The sequence below is a fragment of the Lampetra fluviatilis genome, chromosome 36 (genome assembly GCF_964198595.1).
Source record: "Lampetra fluviatilis chromosome 36, kcLamFluv1.1, whole genome shotgun sequence".
NCBI lineage: Eukaryota > Metazoa > Chordata > Hyperoartia > Petromyzontiformes > Petromyzontidae > Lampetra > Lampetra fluviatilis.
Window position 1 is genome coordinate 8,190,169 of NC_136310.1, and position 14,176 is coordinate 8,204,344.

General features: G+C 56.7%; 1 protein-coding gene across 1 annotated transcript in view; it reads right to left on the bottom strand.

Annotated features, from left to right (window-relative positions):
* Positions 1–8,649: 8,649 nt before the first annotated feature.
* The window catches only part of LOC144945079 (rap1 GTPase-activating protein 1-like), a 151,891-nt gene continuing 146,364 nt past the window's right edge, over positions 8,650–14,176 (bottom strand). The window contains 5 exon segments of the mRNA XM_078873322.1: positions 8,650–8,878; positions 8,880–8,972; positions 11,507–11,693; positions 12,859–12,963; positions 13,561–13,670. Of these exon segments, the coding sequence (XP_078729448.1) occupies positions 8,714–8,878; positions 8,880–8,972; positions 11,507–11,693; positions 12,859–12,963; positions 13,561–13,670 (660 nt within the window). The 3' untranslated portion in view covers positions 8,650–8,713.

Below are 14,176 nucleotides of genomic sequence, written 5' to 3' on the forward strand. Positions count from 1 at the left end.
CCAATATTATTCATAATATAGGTTTTTGGGTCAGATCGCGTTATTTATAAATGTGTCGTAACCCTCCACCACCCGACACGGCCAAACAGTAAAAAATGTGTCACGTTTTTCAAAGGACAAAATAATTCACTTCTTTAGCCCACCAGTGTGTTGAAGAGAGAATCAACGGCATTTTAAAATTTGAGTAGTACGACGTTTCGCTGATAATTACAATCAGCTTCATCGGGCAAGAATGGTTTGAAAAACGTGACACATTTTTTTACTTTTTGGCCGTGTCGGGTGGTGGAGGGTTACGACACATTTATAAATAACGCGATCTGACCCAAAAACCTTGATTATGAATAACAACAACAACAATAATAAACAATCAGCAACAGTAGTAGCACGGTATTCATATTCACAGCTCGCGAGCGGAACTCCCCGAGCAAGGCGATTTGTGCGTCGCGCTCTGTGGCCGCAGATAGGGGGGGGGGGGGGCTGTGGTGGGTGACTGGGGGGGTCGGGGGGGGTGACTGGGGGGGTGGGGGGGGTGACTGGGGGGGTCACTGGGGGGGTCATTGGGGGGGTGGGGGTGACGGGGGGGGGCGGAGAATGCGGTACTGTTGCCAACGATGGCAACTCGGAGTGGCCACGGTGTAGAGTGGGCGGAGAGTTCTGTCCAAGCCGATGGAAAAGGAGATTGTTGGATAAAACCGTCGCGACGCGAACACCGGGGTCATCCCCACAGCAGCAGCAGCAGTGGCAGCAGCAGCGGCGGTGGCTTTTGGCTTTAAAGCCATCGAACAAAGAGGGTCGCCGCATCACGCGGCGCATTCAGACGAAGCTTTCCGCGGCCGTATGGAACGCCGCTCTTCCTTCCGACATCAGGAAGCCACTGGGGAGCTACGCACTTTTAAATCATCATCATCATCATCTATATAGAACTGCTTTTTGTGTTTAGTTCGTTGTTCTTCCCCACCCGCACCTCCGATTAGCGCGGCTGGCTACGTACGGCGCGAAAGAAGTTCAACGTATTTGTCCAATAAAGCAATGTGCCAATGAAACGATACCAATCGTGACACAGCTGCTGCAGAGGATCACGGCACATCGCTTTTAGAGGAGAACCACTGCCACCCTCCCGCCCCCCCCCCCGAGCAAACTCTCGGAGCGTTTTACGCGTTGACTGCGTCTGTAGCCAGCGTTGGGAGGGGGGTGGGTCACGGATAACTCGAGCGAAGGTGATCACGACGCACGCAACGGGACGACTTCCATGCGAATTTCGTGCTGCCGTAGGGGTGCTCGCTCGCTCGCTCGCCAGAGGTCGCAAACGGGTTTTGATTCCTTACCCGTACCCGGCCGCACCAGGGTCGCAAACGGGTACCCGTACCCGTACCTGGCCGTACCCATACCCTACCCGTACCCGGCCGGGTACGGGTAGGGTACGGGTATCGGGTACCTGATTGCGACCTCTGGGATGAAGCCATGTTGCAGGCGCGGGTGGGTTGATTCTAGGAACTTGAATTGTGAGAAGAGACAAGACGTTGGGAAATGAGTGACAAACGGTTACTCACCAGTGACTCACGGCCTACCCGTACCCGGCCGCACCAGGGTCGCAAACGGGTACCCGTACCCGTACCGTGGAGACGCAAAAACGGAGAGCGGCCGAGGGCGAAGACCTTTTGAAGACAATCGCACGCCTGGAAAGCGATGACCTGATCCATGTGTGTGCAGGATTGCGCTGAACTTGTTGATATGATTCTTGATTTGAAGCTTTCGTGACTGCAAGGATTCATATTCTTAGGTTTTTTTCGGTAAAGTCACGTAGGTAAAAAAATTAAATTAATAAAAGTAAATAAAAATAAAATAAAAATCACGACGTTTCGGAGGCAACACAAGCTTCCGTCTTCAGGTGGAACCGTCACAGCACGATTGCTGTATCAAGATACAGCTTTGATTAATTTTTAATTTTTTACCTACGTGATTTGTTGATATGAACCTTATGGCGGTACCCCGGGGTAACCATAATACCCCGGCTCTCGCACAATGTCCGTGATGCGGTAATTTTTAGTCTGTTGATGGTCGGCGATGCGGCAATCGACTCATCTCGACGAGCTGTACACTACGATGCACCGCTACGGTGCGTACCGCGAGCGTTCAGGGTTTCAGCGCAATCGTCCTCGTAGCGTTTCAGCATCGCGGAGTAGCACTGATTTCGGATTGATTGGTACCCCAGTCGCGGAGTTAAGTTACACCCCTGGGAAAAAGAGTGTCCCAGAAATAAAATATTTCATTGCCTCGGCCATTTTGTATTATTTGGTATCCCGGGGTACCGCCATAAGGATCATTTGACACAGCTACATATCAACAATGCCTTGCGATACAGGTACAAACCAAGGCGTCTTGCCAGGCAATGCCAAGGCTACCGGAATCGCTGGGAGGTCAACGATCCCAGCACGGTGGCCCATCCACAGCGCTCGTTACCAGTGGCGGCAAAAGCAAAATCCATAGGGCCCCAAGTAGTTCAAGAGACCCCCACCCCCGTCCAACCCTACCGCCCCCCCCCCCCACCAACCACCCCACCCTCACCCAACACGATTCATCACAAAAATATGGGGTGCGTCCGTCAATATACCGGCATCGAATTTTACATTTAACAAAAAAAGATATCCTAAAAATGGTAACGAGCCGCCAATTACAATTAGTAACAAATAGAACACGCACAAAAACATGGTATTGGCCAAAAAGAAAACTGGTAGTGGCCAAACATCCCAATGCTCGCAAAAAGTGTACCTGCACATGACTCAATTGGTAACACACACACACACAGCAGCAACAACAACATCAACCCACTAATGCGGAAATACTTGGCAGGACCCTCCTGAAAAAGAGTCTTGAGACTCGGTTGAGGATTTCCTGGGTAAACAAGCGTAATAATAATAATAATGAACAGCCTTTCTCGTCTATATCTCTCGCCTTTCAATCTCACTACATCTCTTGTGTCTGGTCTGCATCTTATCAGTCATCTCTAGACATCAACATCTCTGGGTCTGTGTCTCATCAGTCATCTCTAGACATCAACATCTCTGGGTCTACGTCTCATCAGTCATCTCTAGACATCAACATCTCTGGGTCTACGTCTCATCAGTCATCTCTAGACATCAACATCTCTGGGTCTACATCTCATCAGTCACGTCTAGACATCAACATCTCCTGGTCTAAGGTCTCATCAGTCATCTCTAGACATCAACATCTCTGGGACTGTCTCATCAGTCATCTCTAGACATCAACATCTCTGGGTCTACATCTCATCAGTCATCTCTAGACATCAACATATCTGGGTCTACGTCTCATCAGTCATCTCTAGACATCAACATCTCTGTTCTACGTCTCATCAGTCATCTCTAGACATCAACATCTCTGGGTCTACATCTCATCAGTCATCTCTAGACATCAACATCTCTGGGTCTGCATCTCATCAGTCATCTCTAGACATCAACATCTCTGTTCGACGTCTCATCAGTCATCTCTAGACATCAACATCTCTGTTCTACGTCTCATCAATCATCTCTAGACATCAACATCTCTGTTCTACATCTCATCAGTCATCTCTAGACATCAACATCTCTGGGTCCACATCTCATCAGTCATCTCTAGACATCAACATCTCTGGGTCCACATCTCATCAGTCATCTCTAGACATCAACATCTCTGGGTCTATGTCTCATCAGTCATCTCTAGACATCAACATCTCTGGGTCTACGTCTCATCAGTCATCTCTAGACATCAACATCTCTGGGTTCACGTCTCATCAGTCATCTCTAGACATCAACATCTCTGGGTCCACGTCTCATCAGTCATCTCTAGACATCAACATCTTTGGGTCCACGTCTCATCAGTCATCTCTAGACATCAACATCTCTGGTCTACGTCTAATCAGTCATCTCTAGACATCAACATCTCTGGGTCTACGTCTCATCAGTCATCTCTAGACATCAACATCTCTGGGTCTGTGTCTCATCAGTCATCTCTAGACATCAACATCTCTGGGTCTAAGTCTCATCAGTCATCTCTAGACATCAACATCTCTGGGTCTAAGTCTCATCAGTCATCTCTAGACATCAACATCTCTGGGTCTACGTCTCATCAGTCATCTCTAGACATCAACATCTCTGTTCTACATCTCATCAGTCATCGCTAGACATCAACATCTCTGGGTCTAAGTCTCATCAGTCATCTCTAGACATCAACATCTCTGGGTCTACGTCTCATCAGTCATCTCTAGACATCAACATCTCTGGGTCCACATCTCATCAGTCATCTCTAGACATCAACATCTCTGGGTCTATGTCTCATCAGTCATCTCTAGACATCAACATCTCTGGGTCTACGTCTCATCAGTCATCTCTAGACATCAACATCTCTGGGTTCACGTCTCATCAGTCATCTCTAGACATCAACATCTCTGGGTCCACGTCTCATCAGTCATCTCTAGACATCAACATCTTTGGGTCCACGTCTCATCAGTCATCTCTAGACATCAACATCTCTGGTCTACGTCTAATCAGTCATCTCTAGACATCAACATCTCTGGGTCTACGTCTCATCAGTCATCTCTAGACATCAACATCTCTGGGTCTGTGTCTCATCAGTCATCTCTAGACATCAACATCTCTGGGTCTAAGTCTCATCAGTCATCTCTAGACATCAACATCTCTGGGTCTAAGTCTCATCAGTCATCTCTAGACATCAACATCTCTGGGTCTACGTCTCATCAGTCATCTCTAGACATCAACATCTCTGTTCTACATCTCATCAGTCATCGCTAGACATCAACATCTCTGGGTCTAAGTCTCATCAGTCATCTCTAGACATCAACATCTCTGGGTCTACGTCTCATCAGTCATCTCTAGACATCAACATCTCTGGGTCTACGTTTCATCAGTCATCTCTAGACATCAACATATCTGGGTCTGTGTCTCACCAGTCATCTATAGACATCAACATCTCTGGGTCTACATCTCATCAGTCATCTCTAGACATCAACATCTCTGGGTCTGTGTCTTATCAGTCATCTCTAGACATCAACATCTCTGGGTCTACGTCTCATCAGTCATCTCTAGACATCAACATCTCTGGGTCTAAGTCTCATCAGTCATCTCTAGACATCAACATCTCTGGGTCTACGTCTCATCAGTCATCTCTAGACATCAACATCTCTGGGTCTACGTCTCATCAGTCATCTCTAGATATCAACATCTCTGGGTCTAAGTCTCAGCGACGGACACGAATACAGGCGGAGAGCTCAATGTACGGGACAGACGCACGGACGAGCTATCACTCGGGCAGACGGACAGAGAGAGGGAAACGCACGCGTAGACGGACGCGTGGACGAACGCGTGGACGGACGCGTGGAGGGAACGCTTGGAGGGATGCGTGGAGGGACGCGTGGACGAACGCGTGGAGGGTACGCAGCACAAGAAAACTCGCGGTTCCTCCGTGCCGGGCGCCGGCAAAAAAAAAAAACCCACGCACGAGGTTCCATCAGCATCATCGTCGTCATCGTCATCGTCGTCGTCGTCGCGGTCGTCAGAGGCAGGGTTCGAACTTGAGCTCCTCCTCCTCACTTGGGGTGAGCAGCTGCCCTCTCTTGTGCTCTCTCTGCCAGTGGCTTCTTGACTCGATCTGCTCGCACGCACACACCGCGCACACACGCACATGCATCACGCACACACCGCGCACACACGCACATGCATCACGCACACACCACGCGCACACACACCGCACACACACCACGCACACACCTCACACCGCGCACCACGCACACACGCACACGCACCACGCACACACACACCGCACACACACACCGCACACACACACCGCACACACACACCGCACACACGCACCACGCTCACACACCACGCACACACCGCACACACACACCGCACACACAAACGATCTGCACGGTTGGCTACGTACGGTGTGGAAGAAGTTCTACGTACGTAAATAGATACACACGCACACACCGGGCACACGCGCACGCATGGCACACACACACACACGGGGCGCACGCACGGCACGCGGGGCAGGGCGAGGGGGGCAGCCCAGCCCAGCGTGGAGCGAACGCTGGCGCGCAGACGCCGCGACCCACGTGGGTTTCCACGGTGATGGGCGGCAGCGCAGCGGCAACACCCGCAGGGCGACGGGGCGCCCAGCGGGGAGCAGATGCCCAACCTGGGCGCCTTTCTCCGTGGAGTTTGTGCGAACTTCTCACCCCCCCCCCCCCCGTGGGATCTCCGGTTGCCTCCCATAGCTCCTCTCTCCCCCCTCTCGTCTCCCTCTACTCCCCTCCAGATCCGCACGCCACGCCACGTCACCCGCCCGCATTGACCAGCGTGGTGAAGTATGGTCAAACGATCCTCAGGGGAAGGCCTCGATCCAGCAGCGGATCGGTTAAAGTCCGCGCGTTGTTGCCTTTGTAACGTTTTATTTTTGTTGTTGTCAGAAGGTCCTTACCACGTGGTTCATGACAGCGTGACCTTTAACCTTTCCGTTTGGCTTTGAGGTGTCCCCAGACACAGCGAGACACGCGGAGGCTGGGCCCAAACAAGACAACAATGGAAACAAAAACACGACAACACAAACCGCATGGCGATTAACGTAAAAATTGTGGAATGGCAAAATCATAAAACGTAAAACAACGTCAAATAATAATCACAATAAAAACGATCATTCTCTTATTCATATTCTTAGGTTTTTTCGGTAAAGTCACGTAGGTAAAACATCAAAATTAATAAAAAAAAATACTTGATGCAGCAAATCTGGCTGTGACGGTCCCACCTGATGACGGAGACTTGTGTTGCCTCCGAAACGTCGTGGTTTTTATTTTATTTTTTATTAATTTTGATGTTTTACCTACGTGACTTTACCGAAAAAACGTAAGAATATGAATCCTTGCAGTCACGAAAGCTTCAAATCTAGGATCATTCTCTTGTATTCCATTATCCTCCCGTCACATTCCGCATGTCCCACCGCAGTGGGCCGTCTGGGATGACCACAGCGAGCGGTGCACCACCCTGTGTCAGAGAACAATTCGCGAAAAGATCACGCCGCAGAACTACATCTCGCCACGGTGGCAAGATGTTAACTACCTCGCCTCGTGTACGGGAGGTCGTGGGTTAGATCCCGACGCCTGTGCGTTTCGGGTTTGCGTGTTCTCCCCATTGTCGCGTGGATTTGTCTCTGGGGTTTCCCTCCACATTCAGAATTAAAATGCGTTCAGAGTTATTTGGCTCCCATAAACGTCTACGTGATGATGAGCCACTTGGTTGAGCTGTCATTTGTGATATCCATGTCGCTTCTGAAAATGAGCTACACAGAATAAAAAAACTATAATTAAAAAAGTGCTTCGTTTATTTTTTAATTCACGTCAATTGCCTCTGTAGCCACACTAGGGACACGCGTTTTTGTGTTCCCTGCAAACAGAATCAGCTCTGTGGCAAACAAAAACTTTAAATCATTTCACCGGTTCTGAAATTCTTTCCGATGACCTCCCAAGTGAACGCTCGACCAAAATCCCAACACGTTTGTCGACAACACGGAGCTGGCGTCGTCATGACGACCATAAAAACCATCTCCACTGGAGTCGCTGTGGCACATGGCCCTCGCCCACCCCACCCCACCCACCCAACCCCACCCACTCCCCACCCAACCCCACCCACCCCACCCACCCCACCCACCCAACCCCACCCCACCCAACCCCACCCACCCCACCCACCCAACCCCACCCACCCCCACCCAACCCCACACACCCCCACCCACCCAACCCCACCCACAACCACCCACAACCACCCAACCCCAACCCACCCACCCACCCCCACCTACCCCCACACAACCCCACCCCACCCACCCCACAACCACCCAACCCCACCCAACCCCACCCCACCCACCACACCCCACCCACCCCACCCACAACCACCCAACCCCACCCACCCCCACCCCAGTCACCACACCCCACCCACCCCAACCACACACAACACCCACCCTGCCCAACCCCACCCACCCCCACCCACCCCACCCCACACCACCCACCCCACCCCACACCACCCACCCCACCCCACACCACCCACCCCAACCCCCACACCACCCACCCCACCCCACACCACCCCACCCACCCCACCCACCCCACCCACCCATCCCACCCCACCCACCCATCCCACCCCACCCACCCATCCCACCCCACCCACCCCCACCCCACCCCACCAATTCCATCCCACCCCACCCATCCCACCCCACCCACCCATCCCACACACCACCCACCCCACCCCACACCACCCCACCCACCCCACCCACCCATCCCACCCCACCCATCCCACCCCACCCACCCACCCCCACCCCACCCATCCCATCCCACCCCACCCACACACAACACCCACCCACCCTGCATCCCGGCGGGTGCGTTCAGCCCATTGGGTGGCCCTCTAGCGAGGCTCCGAGCCGGGCGCTCCATCAACCGGTGAAACAACATCGGGCAATAGAGGCGCAGCCCCTGCAATCGCTCGCTCACAGCCACCGCTGGCGGACAAGGGCCCCCCCCCCCCGCTGCCAAGAGAGAGACAGAGGCCCCCCGGGACGCGACGTGCCGGGGTTAGCCGGCGTGCCGGGGTTAGCCGTGCGTGCCGGGGTTAGCCGGCGTGCCGGGGTTAGCCGGCGTGCCGGGGTTAGCCGGCGTGCCGTCTCACCTGGAGAGGGTGGCGGCTCCGGGGGCGGCGACGCAGGCGGTCGCGCTGTCGTCCAGCCAGGTGCTGTAGGTGAACGAGTCGCGCTTGTGGGGCGTGCCGGCCGAGGACAGGCTCTCCTGCGGCGGCACATCACGCTCACCGTCAGCCGCCTTCGATCCGTCGTCGTCGCCTGCCGCCGGGGATCGAAGGCCACCCCGAGCCGTCGCCGCCGCCTGCTCCCGCGGTGGCGTGGCGCGACACCACGTCGCGCTCCTCCTGCACACGAGACGACCCCCCCCCCCGCCCTCGTCACACTCCATCTCCGCGCCGCACGTCCGCTCGGGCGAGCTGCCCTTCTCGGCGTTAGTCCCGTCCGCCAAGGCCGCCGACGGTCAACGCGATGTCTTTAATGCGTCCGTTCCCTCTAACCGTCTCGGGATTCCCCACCCGTCGTGCTCACTGCTACGTGCGGCACTCACGATCCACGCTCACTACCCCGTGTGGCGCTCACCACCCCGTGTGGCGCTCACCACCCCGTGTGGCGCTCACTACCCCGTGTGGCGCTCACCACCCCGTGTGGTGCTCACCACCCCGTGTGGCGCTCACCACCCCGTGTGGCGCTCACCACCCCGTGTGGCGCTCACTACCCCGTGTGGTGCTCACCACCCCGTGTGGCGCTCACTACCCCGTGTGGTGCTCACCACCCCGTGTGGCGCTCACTACCCCGTGTGGCGCTCACTACCCCGTGTGGTGCTCACCACCCCGTGTGGCGCTCACCACCCCGTGTGGCGCTCACCACCCCGTGTGGCGCTCACTACCCCGTGTGGTGCTCACCACCCCGTGTGGCGCTCACCACCCCCGTGTGGTGCTCACCACCCCCGTGTGGCGCTCACCACCCCGTGTGGTGCTCACTACCCCGTGTGGCGCTCACTACCCCGTGTGGTGCTCACCACCCCGTGTTGGCGCTCACCACCCCCGTGTCTCACTCACTACCCCGTGTCTCACTCACTACCCCGTGTCTCACTCACTACCCCGTGTGGCGCTCACTACCCCGTGTGGTGCTCACCACCCCGTGTGGCGCTCACTACCCCGTGTGGCGCTCACCACCCCGTGTGGCGCTCACCACCCCGTGTGGCGCTCACTACCCCGTGTGGCGCTCACTACCCCGTGTGGCGCTCACTACCCCGTGTGGTGCTCACCACCCCGTGTGGCGCTCACCACCCCGGTGTGGCGCTCACCACCCCGTGTGGTGCTCACTACCCCGTGTGGCGCTCACCACCCCGTGTGGCGCTCACTACCCCGTGTGGCGCTCACCACCCCGTGTGGTGCTCACCACCCCGTGTGGTGCTCACCACCCCGTGTGGCGCTCACTACCCCGTGTGGCGCTCACTACCCCGTGTGGCGCTCACTACCCCGTGTGGTGCTCACCACCCCGTGTGGCGCTCACCACCCCGTGTGGCGCTCACTACCCCGTGTGGCGCTCACTACCCCCGTGTGGTGCTCACCACCCCCGTGTGGTGCTCACCACCCCGTGTGGTGCTCACCACCCCGTGTGGCGCTCACCACCCCGTGTGGCGCTCACTACCCCGTGTGGCGCTCACTACCCCCGTGTGGCGCTCACTACCCCGTGTGGTGCTCACCACACCCCGTGTGGCGCTCACCACCCCGTGTCTCACTCACTACCCCGTGTCTCACTCACTACCCCGTGTCTCACTCACTACCCCGTGTGGCGCTCACTACCCCGTGTCTCACTCACTACCCCGTGTGGCGCTCACTACCCCGTGTCTCACTCACTACCCCGTGTCTCACTCACTACCCCGTGTCTCACTCACTACCCCGTGTCTCACTCACTACCCCGTGTCTCACTCACTACCCCCGTTGTGGTGCTCACTACCCCGTGTGGCGCTCACTACCCCGTGTGGCGCTCACTACTACCCGTGTCTCGCTCACTACCCCGTGTCTCGCTCACTACCCCGTGTGGCGCTCACTACCCCGTGTCTCGCTCACTACCCCGTGTGGCGCTCACTACCCCGTGTCTCACTCACTACCCCGTGTCTCACTCACTACCCCGTGTGGCGCTCACTACCCCGTGTGGCGCTCACTACCCCGTGTCTCACTCACTACCCCGTGTCTCACTCACTACCCCGTGTGGCGCTCACTACCCCGTGTGGCGCTCACTACCCCGTGTCTCACTCACTACCCCGTGTGGCACTCACTACCCCGTGTGGCACTCACTACCCCGTGTCTCACTCACTACCCCGTGTCTCACTCACTACCCCGTGTCTCACTCACTACCCCGTGTCTCACTCACTACCCCGTGTCTCACTCACTACCCCGTGTCTCACTCACTACCCCGTGTGGCGCTCACTACCCCGTGTCTCGCTCACTACCCCGTGTGGCACTCACTACCCCGTGTCTCGCTCACTACCCCGTGTCTCACTCACTACCCCGTGTGGCGCTCACTACCCCGTGTCTCGCTCACTACCCCGTGTCTCACTCACTACCCCGTGTGGTGCTCACTACCCCGTGTGGCGCTCACTACCCCGTGTGGTGCTCACTACCCCGTGTCTCACTCACTACCCCGTGTCTCACTCACCAGCCCCGTGTCTCACTCACCAGCCCCGTGTCTCACTCACCAGCCCCGTGTCTCACTCACCAGCCCCGTGTCTCACTCACTACCCCGTGTCTCACTCACTACCCCGTGTCTCACTCACTACCCCGTGTCTCACTCACTACCCCGTGTCTCACTCACTACCCCGTGTCTCACTCACCAGCCCCGTGTCTCACTCACCACCCCGTGTCTCACTCACCAGCCCCGTGTCGTACTCGTCGAGTCCCTCCTCGTGTTCCTCGGCGACGCTGGTGAAGCTGCTGGCGTTGGACGAGGAGCGCGACAGGTGCGGCACCACCACTCCCCCCACACCGCCCCCACCACCGCCCCCACCACCACCACCGTTGTTGTTGTTGTTGACCTTTGACCCCACGGAGACCACCACTCTGCAGCGGGGGCGGGGGGCAGAGGTGAGAGCCCTGAGCTTGACGATGACCTGCGTTTACGTTGTTCCCTCCACTGCGTGAGTGGTGGAGTTTGTGTGTAAGTGGTGGTCTATGTGAGTGAGTGGTGGGCAGTGTGAGTGGTGGGCAGTGTGAGTGAGTGGTGGGCAGTGTGAGTGAGTGGTGGTCTATGTGAGTGAGTGGTGGGCAGTGTGAGTGAGTGGTGGGCAGTGTGAGTGAGTGGTGGGCAGTGTGAGTGAGTGGTGGTCTATGTGAGTGAGTGGTGGGCAGTGTGAGTGAGTGGTGGGCAGTGTGAGTGAGTGGTGGTCTATGTGAGTGAGTGGTGGGCAGTGTGAGTGAGTGGTGGGCAGTGTGAGTGAGTGAGTGGTGGGCAGTGTGAGTGAGTGGTGGTCTATGTGAGTGAGTGGTGGTCTATGTGAGTGAGTGGTGAGCAGTGTGAGTGAGTGGTGGTCTATGTGAGTGAGTGGTGGTCTATGTGAGTGAGTGGTGAGCAGTGTGAGTGAGTGGTGGTCTATGTGTGTGAGTGGTGGGCAGTGTGAGTGAGTGGTGGGCAGTGTGTGTGAGTGGTGGGCAGTGTGAATGAGTGGTGGTCTATGAGAGTGAGTGGTGGTCTATGTGAGTGAGTGGTGGGCAGTGTGAGTGAGTGGTGGTCTATGTGAGTGAGTGGTGGTCTATGTGAGTGAGTGGTGGGCAGTGTGTGTGAGTGGTGGGCAGTGTGAGTGAGTGGTGGGCAGTGTGAGTGAGTGGTGGTCTATGTGAGTGAGTGGTGGTCTATGTGAGTGAGTGGTGGGCAGTGTGAGTGAGTGGTGGGCAGTGTGAGTGAGTGGTGGGCAGTGTGAGTGAGTGGTGGTCTATGTGAGTGAGTGGAGCGCAGTGTGAGTGAGTGGTGGATATCGTGAGTGAATGAGTGAGTGGTGGACAGTGTGAGTGAGTGGTGGGCAGTGTGAGTGAATGAGTGAGTGGTGGACTGTGTGAGTGAGTGAGTGGTGGACTGTGTGAGTGAATGAGTGAGTGGTGGACTGTGTGAGTGAATGAGTGAGTGGTGGACTGTGTGAGTGAGTGGTGGACTATGTGAGTGAATGAGTGAGTGGTGGACTGTGTGAGTGAATGAGTGAGTGGTGGGCGAGCGTGGTGGAGCCACCCATACTTGGCGGTGGGCATCTCGGGCGAGCTTTGGCTCGAGTGGTCGGAGCGAGGCTCTGGGAAGGTGCGCTCGCTCTCCGCAGCCTTGTGCAAGCTCAGCGAGCCCTCGCTGCGGACACGCGGGGGAGACGGGGGGACACGCGGGGACACGCGGGGGAGACGAGGGGAGACACGCGGGGACACGCGGGGACACGCGGGGACATAGGGGGAGATGGGGGACATAGGGGTTAGAGGATATACGAGTGGGCGGGTGAGTAGATGGTTGATTGAGCGAGCGAGCGAGTCAGCGAGTAGACGATTCAGCGAGTGAGTAAACAGGCGAGTGAGTAAGCGAGCGAGCAGGTGGGCGAGTGAGCGAGTAGATGATTGATCAAGCGAGTTAAACGGGTGAGAGAGTGAGTGAACGAGTTAAACGGGCGAGTGAGCGAGTGAGTGAGCGAGTTAAACGGGCGAGTGAGCGGGGGCGAGCGGGTGAGCGAAGTGAGCGAGCGAGCGAGCGGGGTGGGTGAGTGAGTGAGCGAGTGAGTGAGCGAGATAAACGGGCGAGTGAGCGAGCGAGCGAGCGGGGGCGAGCGGGTGAGTGAGTGAGCGAGCGAGCGGGTGGATGAATGAGCGAGCGGGTGAGTGAGTGAGCGAGCGAGCGGGTGAGTGAGTGAGCGAGCGAGCGGGGGCGAGCGGGTGAGCGTGGGCGAGCGGGGCCCCTCACCGGATCTCGGGCCCCTCCTGGATGTTCTCGATGCCGATGGCGCTGCTCCTGCGAGCGCCAAACGGACTCGACTTCCTGCGCACGGGACTCTTGTTGGGGATGATCAACGCCTGGGGGGGGGGGGGGGGGTCAGGGGTCAGGGTTCAGGGGTCGATGGGTGGTCACACGGTGGGGACAGGCGTCTCAACCACGACGTGACAACCATCGGCGCCGGCAACTACGGCGCTCCGCCGGGTTGACGCGAGCGAGTCGCTACGGGCTGCGGTGACCTCCTGACCTCGACGCGTTACTGACGCCTGTTTTCCGTGGACCTGTCGTGGTTTGACGGTGCTGGAAAAAAGATTCGGCTCCAACCACGAGAAGAAGCCTCCTCCTCCACCCACGCGTGGACTCGCTAATGAACTCTCTCGTGCAACGAGGGTGGCACGTGCAATGAGCAGCATCAGTGAGTAATACCACGGATTCCAACGCAATGGCTGATGGGAAAGCCTGGGTCCTGACGACAGAGAGAGCAGCAGCCCAGTGGCCGCAATGAAGCCGAGTTATTTATTTCTCTACGTGGTCCCCGGACACTTGGTCCGTCATCGTCGCCAATGATGTCGCGCGGCTTTAATCT